This window comes from Gracilinanus agilis, chromosome 1 (assembly GCF_016433145.1).
Source record: "Gracilinanus agilis isolate LMUSP501 chromosome 1, AgileGrace, whole genome shotgun sequence".
Lineage (NCBI taxonomy): Eukaryota > Metazoa > Chordata > Mammalia > Didelphimorphia > Didelphidae > Gracilinanus > Gracilinanus agilis.
The window spans coordinates 227170700-227189129 of NC_058130.1; the positions used below are offsets into that span (position 1 = coordinate 227170700).

At 41.4% G+C, this 18430-nt stretch overlaps 1 protein-coding gene across 1 annotated transcript in view; it reads left to right on the forward strand.

Annotated features, from left to right (window-relative positions):
• The window catches only part of ABCC6 (ATP binding cassette subfamily C member 6), a 67388-nt gene extending 49249 nt beyond the window's left edge, over positions 1-18139 (forward strand). Inside the window, exons 20-32 of the mRNA XM_044679104.1 lie at positions 2499-2673; positions 2854-2926; positions 5027-5180; positions 5369-5849; positions 8559-8869; positions 9584-9783; positions 11744-11870; positions 12580-12681; positions 13254-13400; positions 13546-13704; positions 13880-14046; positions 14948-15142; positions 17604-18139. Coding sequence (XP_044535039.1) covers positions 2499-2673; positions 2854-2926; positions 5027-5180; positions 5369-5849; positions 8559-8869; positions 9584-9783; positions 11744-11870; positions 12580-12681; positions 13254-13400; positions 13546-13704; positions 13880-14046; positions 14948-15142; positions 17604-17730 — 2418 coding nt within the window. The 3' untranslated portion in view covers positions 17731-18139. The remainder of the gene's footprint in view (positions 1-2498; positions 2674-2853; positions 2927-5026; positions 5181-5368; positions 5850-8558; positions 8870-9583; positions 9784-11743; positions 11871-12579; positions 12682-13253; positions 13401-13545; positions 13705-13879; positions 14047-14947; positions 15143-17603) is intronic.
• The last annotated feature ends 291 nt before the right edge of the window (positions 18140-18430 follow it).

Sequence of the window (18430 nt, forward strand, 5' to 3'; positions counted from 1 at the left end):
CTCTTTATATTCAAGTCGTTCACCCATTCTGAATTTATCTTGGTGTAGGGTGTGAGATGTTGATCTAAACCTAATCTCTCCCATATTGTTTTCCAAATTTCCCAGCAGTTTTTGTCAAATACTGGATTCATGTCCCAAAAGTTGGGCTCTTTGGGTTTATCATACACTGTCTTGCTGATGTCATTTACCCCAAGTCTATTCCATTGATCCTCCTCTCTGTCTCTTAGCCAGTACCATATTGTTTTGATGACTGCTGCTTTATAGTATAGTTTAATATCTGGTACTGCTAGGCCCCCTTCCTTCACATTTTTTTTCATTATTTCCCTTGATATTCTTGATCTTTTGTTATTCCAAATGAAATTTGTTATAATTTTTTCTAATTCTATAAAAAAGTTTTTTGGTAGTTTGGTAGGTATGGCACTAAATAAGTAAATTAATTTGGGTACGATGGTCATTTTTATTATGTTAGCTCATCCTACCCATGAGCAATTAATGTTTTTCCAATTACTTAGATCCAGTTTTAATTGTGTGAAAAGTGTTTTGTAGTTGTGTTCATATAATTCCTGTGTTTGTCTTGGCAGATATTTAGATTCCTAAATATTTTATATTGTCTAGAGTGATTTTAAATGGAATTTCTCTTTCTAACTCCTGCTGCTAAATGCTGTTGATTTATATGCATTTATTTTGTATTCTGCAACTTTGCTAAAGTTGTTAATTATTTTCACTAGCCTTTTAGTTGATTCTTTAGGATTCTTTAAATATACCATCATACCATCTGCAAAGAGAAAGAGGTTAGTTTCCTCATTGCCTACTTTAATCCCTTCTATTGCTTTTTCTTTCCCAATTGCTGCTGCTAGCATTTCTAGTACAATATTAAATAATAGAGGTGATAATGGGCATCCTTGCTTCACTCCCGATCCTATTGGAAAGGCTCTAACTTGTCCCCATTGCAGATGATACTTGCTGTCGGTTTTAAATATATACTGTTTATTATTTTAAGAATTGGCCCATCTATTCCTATACTTTCTAGTGTTTTCAATAGGAATGGGTGTTGTATTTTGTCAAAGGCTTTTTCTGTATCTATTCAGATAATCATGTGATTTCTATTGGTTTGAGTATTGATATTAAGTGGATGATTTTCCTAATATTAAACCATCCTTATGTTACTGGTATAAATCCCTCCTATCATAATGAATAATCCCTTGTGATAACTTGCTAAAGCCTTTTTGCTAGTATTTTATTTAAGATTGTTGCATCTTTGTTCATTAAGGAGATTGGTCTGTAGTTTTTTTCTCTGTTTTTTTTGGTCCACTGACCTTTTTAAAAAAAATATGGAATGATTCCTGAATTTATTTGCATATCATTCTTGAACATGTACCATGCTAATCTTCTCTCTAGCATTCCAGCTGCTGAAGCATGACCATTAACTTTTAGACAAAGTAGGATAAAGAGCTGAGAAACTTAGAAATTGCTACCAAGAAAGGATCAAAGAGAAATAAAAAGGAAGAATCTTTGAAATTAAAATGGAAGTCAATGGAAGAGTAAAAATCAGTGAATACAATTTCAATTTACATACTACTCAGCAATAGATTATGTATAAAATAAAGCAGGCTTTGACCTCTTCAAGTATGTGGATGCATATATAGTATTCTTTCCACATCACCCATAATGGGGGCACAGTGCCCCCACAATCTGGAAAATCTACGTAAAATATTTTGGCCTTCCTTCTGTACTAGAGAATCAGTCTGAAGTTTTTCTCTTATGAGATATTTACAGTAAAAGAAGTTATGTATACATATGGTAATGAGATAAAATATATTGATATTAACTAGGTATAGATAGTTTGCATTTCTGAGTCTCTAAACTTTTTCTCCGTTGTCTGCTGACCTTCGTGTGTCATCTGTGACTTCTGCAAAACTCCTCCAAAATTCCCATTTCATTTCTCATGCTGACTTGCAATATATCGAAACCATCATGGGGAAAGTCATGATGTGAAAAGGATATCTGTACAAGTTTGTATCCTTGCCAAGCAGAAGGGTAGAGACAGTCAGATAGAGCACTGGACTTGGGATCAGGAAAAATTCCTGATCCCAAATCTAGCCTCAGATACCTAACTAGCCGTGTGGCTTTGAACAAGTCATTTAGCCTGACTGCCTCAGTTTCCTCAGTATCATATGAGCTGGAAAAATGGCAAACCACTCCACTATCTTTGCCAAGAAAACTCCAAATGGAGTCATGAAGAATTGGACACAACTGAAATGACTAAACAGCATCAAAAACATCAAATAGAGTACCTTAAAATATGTGGGACCACTTTACAAGATCCAAGAATTTGTACTGAATATGACCTACCTGTATACTTTTCTAAAAAGATACAGTTTCACTCACAATTCCTTTACTTTGTATATTGGAATGTTCATATTTATTGTTTAAGTTTATAATTTTTTTAAACCACCTTTTAAAACCATACACATAACTCTGACTTCTATCTTTCCTAGACTCGTATTCTTGTGACCCATGCAGTCCACATCCTTCCACAGGCAGATTACATCATTATGATGGCGGATGGAGCAGTGGTTGAGAGTGGCTCCTATCAGGAGCTACTACAGAGGAATGGCCCTTTTACACACTTCTTGGGCCAGTCAAAACAGGAAGAGGCCAATGACAGCCAAGGTAATCCCCTGCCTTCAGACTGTAGGGTGGGCCATCTCTTTTTATGGTAGGGGGAGGAGAGTGGAGGGGTTGACTCTTTAGGCTTCTACCTCTTCCTCAAGTCTCTAAAGTCTCATCGATTCTCCAAGTTGGACAGCTCCCAGGAAAAATTGCCCATTTTTCCAAACTTGTTTCTTTCAGAAATGAAACTTTCAGAAGTTAAGAGCTCCAGGAGCATTTCTGAAAGTGAGGCATCAGCAAACAAGACAGACAGGTCAGTATAATACTATTGCCTTCATAATATAATTGTTCCCAGGCAGTAACAACATACACAAATTCAGAAAACTTCCAGAAGCCCTTGGTACCAGTTGAGATTCCTTGGTTTGGTGAGCAGGGAGAAAAAGAGAAAAGTAGAAATAGGGAAAAGCAGCCATATACTGATCAGTCATCTCCAGAATTTTCTCTTTTTCCTTTGGTGATTAACTCTTCTTCTGAACCCCCAGAGAACTCTGGAACACTGATGGGAAGCTGAAGCTAGCGACCTCTGGAGACCAAACTTGCCTTTCCAAGAGGGAGTTGGGACTAGGATCTTTAGGCACTTATCTATATGAGCACTCCTTAGATGATGCTCATTACAGCCTTCAGTGACTCTACCTGTGTCTTGCCTTCCCTTCCCCACTCACTGCTAGATTATAAATTTCTTGAGAAATTATTATTCCTTATTCCTATTTGTTTCCCTCAAAGTACCTAGACCCTTGCACAAAATAGATGGGAATTAAATGTTCATTAAAAGAATTACTTCATTGATCCTTTCACCATGTTTTGGGACAAACAAGCCCACATTATTTGAATAGCAGGCACATTGTTTCATGATTATTTCTTGTGACTGCATTTGGGAGATTCATTTCCTTTTCAGAACAGCTGATCCCCAAGCGTCAGTGAATATAATAGTGAATGTGTATAGTTACAGACATGATTTGGGTCAGATATGAGCACTAGCAGGCTTTAGCTGAAGTCAGGAACATGGAGAAAGAAGGAGGGCTTCAAATGTACTTCAAAGATTCATTCCAGAGGCAGCTAAGTGGCTCAGTGGAGAGAGCCAAGTCTGGAGACAGAAGGTCCTGGGTTCAGAACCGATCTCAGACATTACCTAGGCGTGTAACCATGGGCAAGTCACTTAACCCCAATTGTCTAGCCTTTACTGCTCTTCTGCCTTGGAACCAGTATCAATTTTAAGACAGAAGGTAAGGATTTAAAAAAAAAAAAAAGAAATCTGGGTGGCACAACTTTTTTTTTTCTTTCTTTTTTGGTTCAATTGCTTCAGTCTTTGTGACCCCATTTAATTGGCAAAGATACTGGAGTGATTTGCCATTTCCTTCTCTAGATTATTTTAGAGATGAGGAAACTGAGGCCTGTAGGGTTAAGTGATTTGCCCCGTCACATAGCTAGTAAGTGTTGGAGGTCAGATTTGAACTCCGGTCTTCCTGACTCCAGGCCAGGTGCTCTATCCCCTGTGCCACTTTGATGTCTATCTGACCAATTATCTAACTTCTCTGGGATTCAATTTCCTCATCTATAAAACCTAGTTAATAATCCCTTCCTTATCTACCTCAAAGGCTGCTGGGAAGATCAAATGACATAATAAAAGGTTTTTTCTAATTTAAGCATATGTAACATAAATGTAAATTATATTTTTATCATTTTATAGATATTTATATTACATAAAATTGTTATATATTAATAATGAGTTTGTATTAATTTTGATATTTCTCAAGTAGATTTGCATTTCCCATTTTATACCAGGATCCCCAAGTTGATCAAATATTTTCCTCTGATATGTTAGAGCAAAAGTCCTTAATGAACTTTATCTCATCTTAGTTTATTTGTGAACAAAGTAAATAGTTGGCCTTGAAGACACAGCATCCCTGCCATGACAGCTTTAATTAAACAAATAATTAACTTGGAAAATTGATTCAGAATTGAACACTTGGTTCCCCAGAGATTTCCCATGCAGGAAACACTAGTGGCCAGTAATGGGATTCCCAACTGTTTGTGTTTATTGGATTTCAGTCTTTATCCACACCACACATTTAAAATTCACCCATACGTGAAATAATAAATTTGTAGTCTATTAGGTATATTATGTACAGATTCCCAAATCTTGCACAAATATTTTTCCTACACAAGGTCTGCCTTCAATTTATTTTTTTTCTGCAGGGGATAATCTCAGAAGATTCTTCCAACCCTCAAAGATCCATGATTTTATACTAAGCCAAACTTTGGAAAATTGTAGTTTTAAAATGCTAGTGTAGATGGCCTACCAGGGAGAGATCTGAAAGTTAAATATGACTTAATAACTGGTCCTATTTTGCAGCGTCATCAAGGACTCCCATGAAAAGGGAAGTACAACCCTACAGAGCCAGGCTGAGGGCACCAAGATGGCAGGGCAGCTGACTGAAGGGGACAGAGTTCAATATGGCAGGGTAACAATTGTTTCTTCTCCCCTTCCTAGTCCATCGTTGCCCCAGGCCTGTGCCTAGTGAGAATCCAGCAGCTCAATGTTTTACTGAACATTTTTAACATTTAAAAACATTTTTTAATTCAAAATGAATGGGAAAAGAAAAAAATGAAAACATAATTTAAGAAAAGAAGAAATTAAATAAAGTAAAAATATATTAACAATGAAAGAAAATGAATGGGGGGGGGGGTAAGGAAGACCCTAAGACCCCCTGATGTAAGAATGGAGGGCTATATCAGCGATGACTCTGGCCAGGACTCTGACTTTGAGGCTGCCACCCATATGGGAGACAGATGGTTGGTTGGTGGACTTGAGAATCGTTATCCCTTGCCCTGGAATGTTTTGAGAAACTTAACTGAGGAGTTCTTTTTTCTTTTGCCTCCCCTTCTGTCTCCCTCTCTTCTTGTGTCTCCTTCCCCTTCTGTGCCCCTTCCTCCTATGTCTGGCTTCCCTCTCTCTCATGTGTTCCAGGTGAATGCCACTCTGTACCTGGCCTACCTGAGGGCAGTGGGGACGCCCATCTGCCTTTCCGTGGTGTTTTTATTCCTCTGTCAGCAAGTGGTCTCATCCTCTCGTGGTTACTGGCTCAGTCTTTGGGCAGATGATCCAGTTGTGAACGGGACCCAGCAACACACAGGACTTCGGGTTGGGGTCTTTGGGCTCCTAGGCTGTTTCCAAGGTGTCTCCCTCTGCTTCTTACAGGGCCCTCCTCTAGGTCATTTACCATTCTCTCTTCTCTTCAGTAGGGTTGAGAGCCCCCCTGTCTCAATGGTCCCTTGCCTGGTCTTCCCTTCCTTCTCCCCCACATTCCTCAGGAGTCCATGGGCTGTATCATGTCCCTGGGTCCTTGTGATTCGGGAAAGGAGACTCCCTTTCTCTGCCTTAGAAAGGCACTGACAGAAGAAGCCAAAGAAATCTCTAGATGGAGCCCTTTGTATTCCAGATGTTTTGGATGTTCCTTTCCCAAGCAAGCCTTCACATGCATAGGAAGACCTTCCCAAAGCAGAATAAGGAACTTCTCAGGAGAAAGAAGGCCCCAACTGTAGCTTCCTTTATCACCCCTCTATTTATGCAAATAGAGTAACCCATCCTGATCATTCTTGCTTTTTTTCTGTCACTTAAATCCAATTCACATACAAGTCAAGACATCGTCCCTTGACATCACTGGGCCTATTTGAAAGCGAAGGATAAAACAGTTCTGTTTAAAAAAATATCACTACAGGGGGCAGCTGGGTAGCTCAGTGGATTGAGAGCCAGGCCTAGAGACGGGAGTTCCTAGGTTCAAATCTGACCTCAGACACGTCCCAGCTGTGTGACCCTGGGCAAGTCACTTGACCCCCATTGCCTACCCTTACCACTCTTTTGCCTTGGAGCCAGTACATAGCATTGACTCCAAGATGGAAGGTAAGGGTTTAAAAAAATATATATATCACTACCTTATACTTTCTGATTAATCAGGAGCAGACACTTTCTGAATTCACCTAATCTAATTCAGAATCATCTTTAAGGAAATGTAGTTTCATTACATTTGAGTAGTCCTGTCTCTGTCCTAATTGTGACTTTGGAAGAGTCACTTTATTATTTATTACAAATAAATAATATTATATTATTGACAATTATATTTAATTATATTATTATATATTATATCATATTATTATAATTGTATTATAAATAAATATTACATTTATTTAGTGTATCTTTTTAAGTAAGCAACAGATATTTTTTAACCACTTACTGTGTTCTAAGCCCTTCCCTTAAGAGGCTCACATTCTAGTGGGGGAAACTTGAAGGTTCTCTTCCATATACTCTTTTTTTTTCTTTTTTTAAACCCTTACCTTCCATCTTGGAGTCAATACTGAGTATTGGCTCCAAGGCAGGAGTGGTAAGGGTGGGCAATGGGGGTCAAGTGACTTGCCCAGGGTCACACAGCTAAGAAATGTCTGAGGCCGGATTTGAACCTAGGACCTCCTATCTCTAGGCTTGGATCTCAATCCACTGAGCTACCCAGCTTCCCCCTCTTCCATATACTCTTGTAGGTGCCTATGTACATGCTTGTTGTTTCCCCAATTTATCTAGATCTCAGTTTCCTTATCTGAACTGTGAGGAGTTTGGATTAGATGGACCCTTCCGTCTATAATATCTCCAGAGTCTAACTATGGGCTATATAATAATTGGGATTAAGCCAATAAAGTATTGCTTCATAGGACCATTGACATAAGGCTATAGGTTGTCTGGTTGAACTCTCTCAATTTATAGATGAGGAGATTGAGGCCAAGAGATTTTAAGGGACTATCAGAGTTCTTTTGGTGAATTGTTAATGGAAAAATGAGATTGAGTTACAATTATTATATCAATCAGGTAAACTGATTCTGTAAAACATTAAGGTTGCTCTTCTCCTAGCCATATTTTTCATCCTTTGAATTTGCTTAGTTAATTCCTTCCTAGACAACAAGGAGGTATAATGGATAGAATTTGACCTGGAATCAGGAAGACTTGAATTCAGATTTGGTCTCAGACACTTCCTTCCTGTGTTACTTTGGGCCTGAGTTACTTAACTTTTGTTTGCCTCAGTTTCCTCAACTGCAAAATGAGCATAATAACATCTACTCCTAGGGGTACTGGGATCAAATAAGATAATATTTGTAAAACAGCACCATGCCTGATAGACACTGTATAAATGAGTATTTCCCCCTTCCTCATAGATTAGCTAAGGCCTTCTTAAATTATAACAAGTTCTACATTCTCAATAATAGCACTTTACATTTGAGTTGTACTTTGCCTTTTTTGAAGCACTTCCACATCCTTCATTTATTTAATTAATTAATTTATTTAATCCAAGTACCATCTCCAATTTACTAATGATAAAAACCGAGGCCCAGGAAGCATTGAATTCTTTTTAGTTCTGGCTTTGTCATTAATTAGATGTGCAACCTTAGGTGACTCATAATGTCTACAGGTCTGTTCCATCATCTGTAAAGGCTTTTCTAGTCTTAAAAGCCTGTTATTAAAATGAATTTAACAGCCCAGAATGGGAATCCTTATCTCCTGACTCCTGGGCCAGTTGCCTTGTCCACAACAATGTAAGGAGATGTTATCATAAAACTATTTCCCACTTTGCCTCCTCCCTCCCTCCATCACTCCTAGTGGTCCTGCCTCCCTCCAGGTACCCTTGAGGGTCATAGGATCATAGATTGAGAGCTGGGCGGAACCTTAGATGATACTCTGTCTCATTCTCATTTTAAAGATGGTGAAACTGAGGCCAATGACCTTAAAAAACTTGCCCAAGGTCACACAGGTAGCAAATGGCCGCCAGGATTTGAACCCACATTTTCTGACTCTAAACCGAGTGTTCCTTCCCTTGCACCTTTTTCCTGCTTTTATTTCTTAGCCATCGGAAGGTTTGGCTCTATTGCGGTTGTCTTGCTGGGAGGAGTTCGAGCATCGAAATGGCTGTTTCAAGGTCTCCTGCGTGATGTGGCCCGGTCCCCGGTGACCTTCTTCGAGCAGACACCGATAGGAAATTTGCTCAATCGCTTCTCTAAGGAGACAGATGCCATTGATGCTGTGATCCCAGACAAGTTCAAGTCCTTCTTAGGCTTCCTGTTTGGGCTTTTAGAGGTCATCGTGGTGGTAGTGGTGGCTACTCCATTAGCCGCTGTCGTGGTCCTGCCCCTCATGGCTCTCTACATTGGGTTGCAGGTATGGAATACAATGGAGATACAATTCCAATAAAGGAAAGAGAGGCAAAACACTGCATTACATACCATCCATCCATCCTAGTACCTTAGGATGTTGTTCTTTCCATCTAAGCAAGACTTGGGCTCTTTCACACTGATGGGCTTCTCATCTATTCTCATAGATCTCTCAGGAAATTTGCCCCGCTTAGTTAATTCCAGTGTTTCTCATAATCCTCACAATTGTCACCATTTTTCCTGAAAGTTAACCTTCAATTTTCATATTGAAGATTGTCAATTTTCTTTTTGCATTCCTAGCAGAAACTAAGAATAGCTAATTATCATCTTTCATATAACTATAATCTTCTCTTGGCTGAGATGAAGGACTAAGGACACTTCTCTCTTGGTTTGGGGAAAAAGGGGAAATTCTCCGTTACTTCCTTTCAGTGACCTCCAAACCATTTCTGGGTATTCTTGTGATAGTCTCTCTTGCTGTCCCCAGGAGGTCAGGAAATTCAGACCTGGAAATATAGGGTGGCAGTACCCAAGATCGCCCCTGATGCTCCAGCATAGCCAGAGTTAGAATGAAGGTTTCCTGACTCCCAGCCCAACACCTCTTGCCATGTTGGTTTCTATCGGTCCTTTATCTTAACTCTTAAGTCCTACTATATTATGGGCAGGGCTACCCTCTCCTCCCCTCCCTCCCACGACCTGGTCTGTCTGTTCTGTCTCACCTCAGAGCCTGTATGTGGCCAGTTCGTGCCAGCTGAGGCGCTTGGAGTCAGCTAGCCGCTCACCCATCTACTCCCACATCTCAGAGACATTCCAAGGGAATGCTGTGATCCGGGCCTTCCAGGCTCAGGACCAGTTCATTGCACAAAATGACTCACGAATCGATGAGCATCAGAGAGCCAGCTTCCCCAGACTGGTCGCTGACAGGTACGAAGGGTTTAAAGAAAGGGGGAAGTGAAGCTGGGGGTACAGATGAAGGCCTTGCAATTAGAACCTGCATTGAGTTTGGGAAAGGAGATGAAATTAAATCATATAAGTTGGTCTTCTTTCCCTCCTTTCATGTAGCTGGCCAGCAGTTACAAAATATTCTATCGTGGGTGGACCACAGAAAGGGAAGTCGAGGACTGAGGGAATTTGGGTTGAAGGGTTAAAAGATTAGGTGGAGAAGACGTAGAGAAGTTAAAGAGACTGAGAGATGCGGGATATTTCAGCATAGCATTCTACCTGAGGGTTGCTCCTCTGATGGAATGAGAGAGGGAGCTACATTTGAATACAGTTTTTATTGAAGTTTCAAGGAATTGGGAATGGGAGAGAGTTAATCAAACATGGTAGAGCATTTAGCATCAGCTTGGTAAACAACAAGGAGATGAAAGAGAGGGAGGCTAAAATAACCTAGTGGCCAACGCCCAGCCCAGAGGTTCATTTGACCTTTGGACTGCAGGCGTGGGGAGGGGTCAGAATACCACAAAATTTGAGTCCCAATTCAATTCAAGGATCCGGAAATCAGTTATGTAAAATATTAGAAATATATCCATAAGTCTCGTGCATGAGCACATTGCTCAGAAGAGTCAGCTATGGAATGCATCTTTAATACTTTCGTGATTTGTTTATACCTGGAACTCGACATTTCTTCTCCTGACACACACAAACCCTGTTTATCCTTTGTGGGTTCTCCAATTCATTTTTAAAATATCCCATGCCGGAATCTGCAGTTGCCTAAGATCAATCAGATTTTCCCGATAGCAAAGTCAATAAAGTTTGAATAATCACCCTCTATGCTGTGGGATGGGATGAAGATATTTTCTTCCTTTAAGAGAGGAAAAGGAAGGAGGTTAAAAACTGCTCTGCTGGGTTCTCTGGAGAGTCAAATAACTCCAGATCCACCTGAGTCAGCCTACTAGGCACAAAGCCTAGGCTTTCTTCTTCCTGAATGGGCTACAAGTCACCCTTTTCCCTACCAAGCCCTGAAAAGGGCTTCCTTTGTGGGAGTGCAGGGTGTGCAAGCTCCTATTATATCTTTACAGTCAAGCAAAAGACATTTATTTATTTTTACTTTTTTTTTTAAACCCTTAACTTCTGTGTATTGGCTCCTAGGTGGAAGAGTGGTAAGGGTGGGCAATGGGGGTCAAGTGACTTGCCCAGGGTCACATAGCTGGGAAGTATCTGAGGCCGGCTTTGAACCTAGGACCTCCCGTCTCTAGGCCTGACTCTCAATCCACTCAGCTACCCAGATGCCCCAAAAGACATTTATTAATCACTTATTATCTTCCAAGCCCTGCTCTTAAGGGGTTTATATTCTGATGGGGGAAATAACATGCATGTAAATAGGTACATATAAGATACATTCAGAACATATGGAAGAGAACCTTTGAGGGGAAGGCACCCACTGTTGGGTAGTGGTGAGAAAACCAGGCAAGGCCTTCTACAGAACTTGGGGTTTGAACTGGGTCTAAAATGAAGTTAAAGATTCGAAGAGGTAGGTACCAGGAAGGAGAGCATCCCAGTCATGGGGCATAGTCCATGCAAAGGCAAGGAGGTGAGAGATGGATTGCCACATAAGTCATTTACTGCTAGCAAAATAGGTAACTTGTACCCAGTGCAAAATTCTTGAGGAGTCTTTCCACTGCCATCTGCCTTTCATACAGATATACCGTGTGTAAGAAAAGGGAGCCATTGACTTCCAGTGCTAGAATTAAATTTTTTAAATTATTGGGAACCTTAGGATCTTACCATTCCTCCAAGGTTGCTACATCTCAGGGTGAATATACTGACCATCAAAAATCTCCATGTGAGGTGAACTGCCCCAGTGAGTGATATATGAGAAGATAATGTAGAAACAGGCAAGAAAGAGCCTTTCCCTGGGTTGAAAAAAAAACACCTCCCACAGGTGGCTGGCAACCAACATGGAGCTCCTAGGAAACACTCTCATCTTTGCTGCCGCTTTCTTCGCTGTGCTCAGCAAGCCCCACCTCAGTCCGGGGATCGTGGGGTTTTCCATTTCAGTGGCTCTACAGGTACTCCATTGACCTTCTCTGTTTCAGGTAGCTGAGGATGGGCCTACTAAAGAAGTCAGCTTGTTCTGAAAAGGTGTGAGGAGCATGTGCTCAGGTTCCAAGGCCCAAGAAAAGACTCCGTTGATATCAGAGTTGGGAAGAGGCCTGCCTGGCTCTGGTTAGAGGACCTGGGCCCATGTCCTACTTCTGATGTTTTCTACCTGTGTAACCTTTTACAAGTTGCTTAGCCTTTTGGGGCCTCAGTTTCCTCATCTATAAAATGAGGGGGTTGGACTTGGTGGCCTTGGAGATCTCCTCCCATTGTATCTCCAATGAGATCATTTATTCCAATGGAGGTGGAAACCAAGGCACTCCCAGGCAAAAGGAATTGCCTATGGTCAATTAAGTCAATCAGCCAACTAATGCTAAGGGCTGGGGATGCAAGGAAAGGCAAAAAACAATCCTTGTTCTCATGGAGCTCCCAGAATAATGGGAGAGAAGACATTAAATGACCATGTACAAATGAAATTTAACAGAATAAAGAGATGGTAGTTTCAGAGGGAAGACACTAAGATGAAGAACTGGGAAAAAGCTGAAGCCTTCCCTCTGAAACTACCCTTCACTTTATCCTGTTAAATATGGACCTTAAAAGAAGCTAGGAAGCAGAGATGGGGACAGAGTTTGCTACCAGGACAAACTTCCTGGATATCACCTACTTCATTCATGCCAGGTGACTGAGATTTTGCACTGGGCAGTGCGCTCCTGGACAGACCTGGAGAATAACATTGTCTCTGTGGAGAGGATGAGAGACTACACTAGGACCCCCAAGGAGGTAACCCCCCTCTTTCTTTATTTTGAAACAAAGCCTAGTATTATTCTGGGACTATTCAGAATACTGAGATGAAGGGCCATAGGTTTGTGCCCTTTTCTAGTTTCGCCAAATGCCGTGATGCCTCAGCTTTTCAAAAATTAGGACAAAATAAATCCATACCTGCATTTCATCTACCGTTATTGGGTGAGGAAATAATCTGGGATTAGGATCAACAAATAAAAGTGGAATGGGCTACTTTGGGGGTAGTGGATTCCTCCTCAGTGGGTGGGGAGAGAGTGTTCCAGAAGAGACTGGATGGCCACTTGTTGAAGAATGTTGTATAAAGGACTTTTGTTGCAGTATAGGTTAGACTAGTTGGCCTTTGAGATCCTTTTCAATTCTGGGACATACATGTGCCCAAAATACTATCATGACCTCTGATTTTTGTATATTTATTATCTTCAATCATAGGAAAACCTTCAGAGAAAGGTTTCTTTCTTTCCCCTTGGCAGGAATGCCCAGACCCCAAATTCAAGTTCTTTTAGGTGAATTTCTGCTCCTATTTCTTTTTGGTATTTTCTTCTTTTGCCTAGGCTCCTTGGACCTTGTCCAGTAAGGGGGTCAGTCACACCTGGCCTATCATGGGGCAGATTGAATTTCGAGGCTATAGCTTGAGGTATAGACCAGAGTTGGCACTGGCTTTGCGGAATGTGACTCTGAAAATTCACCCACAGGAGAAGGTAAGCAAAGCCTCCTGTAGGTCATTCATTCATGGTACCTACCACAACTCAGTCAACTCCCCCTTAGAAAGGCTCAAGGTTGCCCTTGAATTTCTTGGAGGCTAGTTCTAGTAACAAAAAATGCCTTGCTCCCATGTCTTTCTAGGTTGGCATTGTTGGCCGGACAGGGTCAGGGAAATCATCTCTCACCATTGGCCTCTTGAGGCTCATCGAAGCTACAGAAGGAGGGATCTGGATTGATGGGGTGAATATCAATCAAGTTGGGCTCCATGCACTGAGGTCCAAAATAACTATCATCCCTCAGGTATGTGATTAGTTCTTGGAGAAAAACCATCAGTAGTCATTCCTAAGAATTTGGGCTTTATGCATCAGATGGGGGCAGAAGGAGAGAAATCTGGGTGTGGAAATGGGGAGATACCCTGTTCTTTGCTTTGGTTGGACAGTATTAGTGGGTTTTACTCTTGTTTTTCTGTCCCAAGGACCCAATCTTATTTCCTGGCTCTGTGAGAATGAACCTTGATCTCTTGGATGAACACTCTGATGATGAGATTTGGGGGGCACTAGAGATGGTTCAGCTTAAGACCTTCATTTTAGGTCTCCCAGGGCAGCTACAATATGAGTGCTCAGACCAAGGAGACAACCTGAGGTGAGGACACAGGGGAAAAGGAGGAAACACTGAGCTACTTTTCCTAGAGCTAGGCATTGAGCATGACAAGCATAGTTTGGGTTTCAGGTTAGGTCTTCCTATGGCCATGGTGCTAGTGGAAACAGATCTGGAAGGAACCTTAAGACATCATCTATTTCAGGAGTTCTTAACCTTTTGTATAGCGTGGGGATCTCTTCTTAGCATGTTTTTGAATGAATAATATGAAAAGCATAGGTTTACATAAGAAACCAAAAGTCAGTGAACAAATAAATAGATACAATCTTTTTCCCCATTCAAATTCACAGACCCCTGAAATCTATCCACTGGGGATACATGAACCCCAGTTGGTGAACTCCTAATTTGTTTAGTCTAGCCCCATTCTTTCTGGTTATCATGATATTTATCCCTATTTGACAGATAAGGCAATTGAAGCTCAGTGTGATTGTGATTTGGCTCAGTGTCACAAAGTAAGTAGAAGAACCAATGCTGAGACCTGGATCTTCCAAATCATAGAATCACAGATTGAGTCAGACGTAACTTTGGAGTTCACTTATTCCAACTCTCAATTTTTACAACTAAGGATATTTCCTCAAATATTGGTCCCCAAAAGTTGAGTCACTTGAGTTTGTCAAGGTCCATAGGTTTTAAGTGTCAGAGATGGTATTTGAAAAATCCATTCCCTTCTAGCTATAGGGTCAGAAATTATGGCCACCATCTTGGTCTTTGCTTTGGTTTTCAAACTCAAGGCCATCTGAAAGGCCAAAATATAGTGTGTGTGTGTGTGTGTGTGTGTGTGTGTGTGTGTGTGTGTGTAAGGTCAAGGAGAATGGAGAATGGGAAAGGGAAGATTTGACGACCCCTCAGCCACCACGTGGGCCACTCTTTTCCATTTCTCTCACAGTGTAGGCCAGAAGCAGCTGTTATGTCTGGCCAGGGCCCTGCTCCGGAAAACCAAAATCCTTTTCCTGGATGAAGCCACAGCTGCTGTGGATCCTCAGAATGATCTCCAGATCCAGGCCATCCTCAGAGACCGGTTTGCAGATTGCACAGTGCTGACCATCGCCCACCGCCTGCACACGGTGATAGACTGCAACAGGTAATCCTTGTAAAAGATTCCCTTTCTCTTTGTCGCCAGCATGTCCCCAGAAGGATATTGCAGAGCCTGCTTGTAGTTCAACAATTTCAAACCTAAACTTCACCTGGGAACTTGGGCTGCCACTAAATTCTTGATAATCTGTCCCCTGACACACACACCTGGGTACACTCAAGGTAGTGAAGATTCATCCCTGCTCAGATTTTTAAAGGGGGCACTGTACCCAAATAGAAGAGAAAAGAAAGGACACATCCAGTCCTTGCCTGGAAGGCTCTGTTGTCTTTTCAATCCACAAATGCGGCAGGGTGACCTTATGGTGACATTTTTATCTGAAACATTCTACCTTGTAGGATCATTGTACCTTCAAGTTTGTGAAGCACTTTATTTTCACAACAACCCTGTGAATCAAGTGCCTACAGGATATGGACATGCACTTGATTGTCTTTTTTTTTTTTTTTAAAGTCCTTACCTTCCATCTTAGAATCATTACTATGTATTGGTTCTAAGGCAGAAGAGTGGTAAGGGCTGGGCAATGCGGGTTAAGTGACTTGCTTAGGGTCACAGGGCTAGGAAGTGTCTGAGGCTACATTTGAACCCAGAACCTCTTGTCTCTGGGCCTGGCTTTCAATCCACTGAGCCACTCAGCTGCCTCCTTGATTGTGTCTTAAACAGCTATGATCCTGGGAGGTAGTATCTTCATTTTAGAGAGGGGGAAACTGAGGCTGGGAAAGGTTAATATGATCATTGCTCACACAACTATTAAATGTAAAAGGCTGGGCTCTGATACTCATTCTTCTTGACTTATGCAAATATAATTTTGCTTCAAGAGATTATAGCTATTTTCTTCCTAAGCAGCACATTCTGGTGGAAAAGAGGAGCCATAGCCCAGAGGGCAGGAAAGGTACTCAGTAGATTTGAAATGGATTGAAGGTCTAGACTCGAAAGTAGGCAATAATGGTTCCATGCCACCTTAGTAAGAGGTGTCTGGGAGAATATCCCAAGAAGCTGTGCCAGGACTTGTTTGCCGTTTAACATTTTTACAAATTACTTGGGTTAAGCCAAGTTGGCATTTGTATCAAAATTATAAGTGATATAATGCTGGGAGGGTAGCTAATATATTAGAAGGTGGTTGCAATCCAAAAGATGTTTTGATAGGCTAGAAAATTTGGCTGAATCTAGTAAAATAAAGTGTAATGAGTATAAATGTAAAATCTTACCCAGGATTAAAGAAACCAACCTTGCAAATACAAATTAAGGCAGGGGAGAGGAATAGAAACAACTTACTAGTTTTAAGGGAAAGTAAGCTCATTATTAATCAATGGTATAATGTATATTCTCTCCAACAGTCCTTAGCTTCCAGGCCTAAGGAAATAATATTCTGCCCCGTTCTGAACACATCTGGAGTTTTGTGTTCCTTTTTGATTGTGACATTTTAGAAAGGATGTTAAAGGGGGCAGCTGGGTTGCTCAGTAGATAGAACCAAGCCTAGAGACAGGAGGTCCTGGGTTCAAATTTGGCCTCAGACACTTCCTTGCTGAGTGAGTCACTTGACCCCATTGCCTAGTCCTTACCATTCTTTCTGCCTTGGAACCAATACACAGGACTGATTCTAAAACAGAAAATAAGGGTTTTTTTAAAAAGGATGCTAAAAAAAAGCAGGAAAGCATGCAGAGAAGGGTAATTGGAGTAGCAAATGGCCTTGAATCCATGATATTATGAGGACTAATTGAAGGAACTGGGGATATTTACCCCAGGAAAAGAAATGAGTGGGGGGTTGGGGTTTATGACAACTGCCATCAGAAAAGGGATTAAATTTGTTCTACTTGGTCTCAAGAAGGCAGCTAGGTGGCTCAGTATATAAAGTATTGGGCTGGATTCAAAATCTAGCCTCTAATGCTTACTAGCTGTGACCCTGGGTAAGTCATTTAACTTCTGGGTCTTAATCCCCTGGCGAAGGAAATGGTAAATTACTCCATTATCTTTGCCAAGAAAATCCCACAGGCAGTATGGTCCATAGGATCATGAAGATTCAGACACTATTAAACAATAACAATTAGAACCAGGAACAATAGGTAGGGACAGAAAAAGGCACATTTGGGCTTCTTTTGCAGAAAAACTTAACAGCTATCTAAATGAGGAATGGGCTATTGCCAGAGGGGTTGGGTTCCTCCTCATTGGAGGACTTCAAGCATTTTGGATGGCCTGTTTGTTGGGAGTGCTATGGTGGGAATTTTTTTTTCTGGCAAGAATTGAGTTTAGATGGCCGTTAGGCTACCTTCCAAATCAGAAAGTCTGTGATTCTGGAGGCTTAATAAGTATCTAGTGAATTGGGTTTGGGAGTTTTTAACTTGAAACAAAAAAAAAAAATGGCTTTTCTTATAGGCTCCACAGCAGCCAGGTTGTGAATCTTAGGAGCTAATTTAGCTGCATGGGAACAGTGGGTTTCTCTTGCTTCCTCTACCAGGATTCTGGTCATGGACAATGGAGCAGTGGCAGAATTTGGTAGCCCAGCCCAGTTGCTAGCTCAGAAGGGACTGTTCTACAGATTGGCAGAAGAGTCGGGCCTCTCTGATCAAGTTCTAGAGCGCTAGCCATAATCCAGGATGGACTCGTGCTGGGCCTCAATCTGAACGCCTCTGTCAAGCAGGACCAGACTCCTAAGGCGCGATCTACAAGGGGATGGAGAGAAGAGGGATCGACGTCCTGGTGGAGCTTGGGCCCCGATGGCCACTAATCCATAGTTTAGCACCCAGTAGATTTTTGTGCCCCAGAGATTCAAATGGTTGGCTCCGGGGTTATTAGATCATTTCAGCAGACTGTTCATTCTTTGCACCCAAGTGCAATATTAGAGGACAACTGGATAACAGGGCATGAAGGACCATTAGCCCTCACCTTCCCAGAGTCAATACAGCACCCATCCACTCTCCCTGACTTAATTTCCTACAACCCACTGCCTTCCCACATGGGTGTTATGAATAAAGTGCCTGCAGGATGCCGATTTATACTCTTTTCTTAGCTACCTCACAGGCAGGGTGAGAATGTCTTCTCAGACTCACCACCTTAGAAACCTAAGGCAAGGCAAGCCCAGAGAGCAAGGGGTAGTAGATGGAATGCAGATGTTGGAGTCTGGAAGAAGTGGGTTCAGGACCTGCTTTTGCACATAATAATTAAATGAACAGAGAAATCCCTTGATTTCATGGTGAACCAAATTACACCTGATTTACCAGTATGCAATGGAGTGCACATCTACATATACCTCCCTTTTTTTTAAGTGTAGACATAGAATTTCCT